Raw genomic sequence first — 4,226 nt, forward strand, 5'->3', positions numbered from 1 at the left:
ATAAATAGAGGAGTTGTAGGTCTTTGTCTAGTTGTTGATGTCATAGTGTTCACGGTTCATTCTGTCGAGTTGTACCAGACGTTTTATGCAATAAACGTGTGCAAGCTTGATTTCTTTTCTTCTTTTACTTCTATTGTGATTGCTATTGATTGTTTGTTGCTTGATCATTGGTAAAGATCCGTTTCAGGACCTTACATTTTATGTAGCTTCATAAAATGCAGTATACCTTTTTTGGGATTTCGATTGAACACTTGCTGCACAACACCAAAAAAACTCCACCTAGATGCGGAAATCAACCATAGATGGACTCCATTTTCGATCGACACCTAAAAATAGTAAAAGAAGATCGAAAAAGCTTTTTGTTACCATTTGAAGACCAAAAATGTCCCCAAACTTGACTATATCTTTAGGTTGAGAAACCCTTGAAAAAATCCAATTTGGATCATCACTCTATTAACATTTCAATTCTTCAATCATTGCTCAAGAAATCACAGTCAATGATTTTTGAAGAAAATTTAATCTATCCTCTTTTGAGAATCTTTGATTCCAATTTGTTACGATAATGGAAGCCAAATTCAATAACTGATGAAAAAATTAAGAAGAAAACTAGCACCAAGATATGAATCTTTATTTTGAATTTTTTATTCACTTGTTGTAATGCTTGTGGAAATAGTACATCAACAAGAAAAAAACAAGAGTTCTAAATTAAATTTGGTAAAATCGAAGTAGAGATCGTAATCTAACCAAACCTCCTGTGTGTCTATATGTGGGTCAATTTAAGATCTTTACCCTATTGACAAAAAGGTCCCTGGACTTCTTTTTTAATGTCACAATTTCTACCGTAGCAATTATTATTTGAAATTATCAAGCTGTTAACTTATTATAAATTTGGGGTGTTACATGTGATTACGTAATCAAAGTGAGCAACTGATATCAGGCTATGATAAGTGATTGAAAGCGAGTTCAAACACATTGTGAGAATATATGCTTATATAATCTTATTGTCGGGGAGTTATTGTTTTTAATCTAGTTGATTAAGATGATCGTTGATATCTTGATGTCTATATATTAAGTGTTTGATGTATGCATCTAATAACGTTTTAATTAGTTGTAATCAAGTTTGAGAAGATCATGTGTTACACTAATTTCAAATTTGTTTACATTTCACTACTATAAGATCCGGGGTTTTTTTTAAGATTTTTATATATTTATAATACATCACATGTTCCTAAAATAACAAAACAATTGATTAGCATTGGATGTGTTGTAAATACTCATGAGTGCTCATCAAAATTGCTCGTGTTTTAACCGACAGGAATAGAAAAATAAAAGAAGCCAAACAATATCAACGGGAAAACAAAAACTATCATTCATTTTATTGTGACAACTGCTCAAGGCACCATTGTTACAAAAGCTTTCATTTTAAAAGAGCAATTAATCAACATAATCATAATTAATACACAAAACAATCGTTATATAGTAACATGGTATAGAGAAAAAAAATACAAAGTGATAAACGATTATTTGTGTAGTGGTTCTTCAGCTGGTAGTGAAGCAAGAAACTTCTTGAGACATCGACTATAGACACATGGTCGTTCTATATGAACAAGATGGCCAGCCTTTGGTATCCCTTCAACTGTTGTATTCTCTCCTAATTCCCTGTTAATTAAACAATCACAAAACTAAATTAATTACGTTTCACTATAAGACCTAACAAACCAAAATAAGTGGATCTTTGATCCTATCATCAGTTAATGTTACCATTTCATGTTTTGAGCAAGCTCCATCTTAAATATTTGATCATTCTCGCCCCATAGAAGATGTATTCTCTATAAAATTAGCACAAATAAATAATTAGTTGATAGTTTAAAGTATATATAAAAGATATATAGTCGTTCTTACGGGATATATATGCTCTCATACCTGTGGAAAATACGGAATGGTAATATCCTTGTTGCTAACTATCAATCCCTCTAGTAGCTCACCTCTTTCTTTTCTGTTGTTAAACATAACCTGTAAAACATACACCAAGAGCTTAATTTTTTTTAAAAGTAAACCGTACAATCTAAGCAATGCACATAACATGTCTCAAAGCACATCTGAGATGTTAATTGATTGCACAACACTAATAATATTTAATATTTTATGTATTTGAACCCTAGACCTCCTGTGTTGAATTTCACTCACAAACCATTAGGTTTCTACAGCATAGTAGATATTTTATGATTTGTCATGGAAATATTTTAAATTCATTTTTCAAACTTATGATTTCCAATTAATTATAACTATGTATATTAATGGCTTGTGTAAATTTCCATCTTGTCAACTCATTTATGTGTAGTAAAATATGTTGTACGGGCATATAATTGAAGTTTGATGTTAACGAGGGACTTATTGTAACAACTCATTTATGTGTAGTAAAATATGTTGTACGGGCATATAATTGAAGTTTGATGTTAACGAGGGACTTATTGTAACAAGAAAGAATAGTTAAAGGGTAAAAATGGTAAAACCAAACCTCGAGGTAATCTTTATGGAGGCGGTCAGGGAACCATAGCTTCTTATGTGTCGCAACAGATAAAAGCGCCTTCAAACCCTTCACCGAATCCGGCAACAGAAGCTCCGACGACGATGAAAAACCTAACTCTTTCAATGTCAACTCACTTATTGAATCCGTCATAGAAAGTATCGACCCTGAAATCACCATAGCTCGAATCATCTCCGGGTACAATTCAGCCATCTTAAACGCCACCATCCCACCATAACTAAAACCCACCACCACACACCGCTCAACTCCCAGCTTTCTCAACCCTTTGACCAAACACTCCGCCTGAAACGTCGGAGACCGATCGGGGCTATCAGAGATTGATCCTCCGAAGAAGAGAAGATCCGGCACGTATACAGAGTACTCCTTTGAGAGCGAGCCAATTTGAAACTGCCATGTGGCTATGCCCTCTGCAGCAAAACCATGGACTAAGACGACCACCGGCTTCTCCGGTTTGGGGTTGATTGTGGTGACGACGGTGGTTTTTGATTTTTTGTTGGGCTTTTGAATGGTTTCATTTGGTACCCAGAAGTTCATGATGGTTCCAGGCTCAATTTCGATGGCGTGGGTCTGGACTCCGGCCATTTTCATCAACATGATAATCAGTGGCTCCTGTATGGCTACTAAGTTCACCATTTTTGGCGCTCGGATTTCAGACAGGAGTAAAGAGGAGAGGTGAATGGAGTGAAAGTGGGAGGAGGGTGCTAGGCATATTAAGTACAAGAGGGAAGGTAGAGTTGGTGTTGGCAAGTCATCTGTTTCAAACTTTCCAATTCAAATTCTTTTCCATATATATATATATATATATATATATATATATATATATATATATATATATATATATATATATATATATATATATTGAGGGCTAGATTAATTTGTTTCTTACATTTATTGTTTGTTAAAATGCACCAACATGAATTTAGTAAAATTAAATAATTATTTAATTAAAAAAGATAGATATTAAATGATTTCCATAATTATATGTATATTAAATGATATCTATAATTATAATTCTCTTTTTATAAACTAAATTAAATTCGTCATTAATTTATGTATGAGTTTGTTTTTTTGTTTCCATAATTTATGTATGAGTTTGTTTTTTTGTTTCAGGACTCACTCACTTAAAATACAATAAAGTTGAATGGAATATAAAGAATGAGAGTGTATTTTACTCATTCTGCTAGAATACGCTCTCAATTTTCTAGATACGAATTCATTCTGAGAGAATATTATTGTTGATATTAATGACAAATTTAATTAGTTTCCATAAAAAAAATAATTATAAGTATGGATATCATTTAATATACATATAATTTTTACTAAATACTTATTTGTGCATTGTAGCACACAATAGATGTGAGAAAAACATTTGAACATATATATATATATATATATATATATATATATATATATATATATATATATATATATATATATATATATATATATATAAGGGTTACTTCCAACCGGTAAATAATAAATTGTTGGAACAGTGATGAGTTGTACATGTGTAACACATGATAAAGCTCCATGACCGAACAAGGGTCATACATGATAAATGTTGGTGATTTTGTATCATCAATGTGTATTTAAGTGTAATGGATTGACTTGATGACCAAAACTCAATCTTGATGAATATTAAACAAGTAAGGAAGGTGCGGAGTGCACATTTGTTTAA

General features: G+C 32.0%; 1 protein-coding gene across 1 annotated transcript; it reads right to left on the reverse strand.

The window, feature by feature from the left end:
* Nucleotides 1-1,345: 1,345 nt before the first annotated feature.
* On the reverse strand, nt 1,346-3,309 carry LOC145166804 (uncharacterized). Its single transcript, XM_079085844.1, has 4 exons — nt 2,519-3,309; nt 1,924-2,013; nt 1,762-1,829; nt 1,346-1,659 (listed from the first exon to the last, which is right to left on the reverse strand). Exons 1-4 carry the CDS (start codon nt 3,179-3,181, stop codon nt 1,521-1,523), a joined length of 960 nt encoding a protein of 319 aa, XP_078941970.1. The 5' UTR covers nt 3,182-3,309; the 3' UTR covers nt 1,346-1,520.
* Nucleotides 3,310-4,226: the final 917 nt, after the last annotated feature.

The sequence above is a fragment of the Lactuca virosa genome, chromosome 3, assembly GCF_052849685.1.
Source record: "Lactuca virosa cultivar CGN04683 chromosome 3, Lactuca_virosa_CGN04683_v6, whole genome shotgun sequence".
Taxonomy (NCBI): domain Eukaryota; kingdom Viridiplantae; phylum Streptophyta; class Magnoliopsida; order Asterales; family Asteraceae; genus Lactuca; species Lactuca virosa.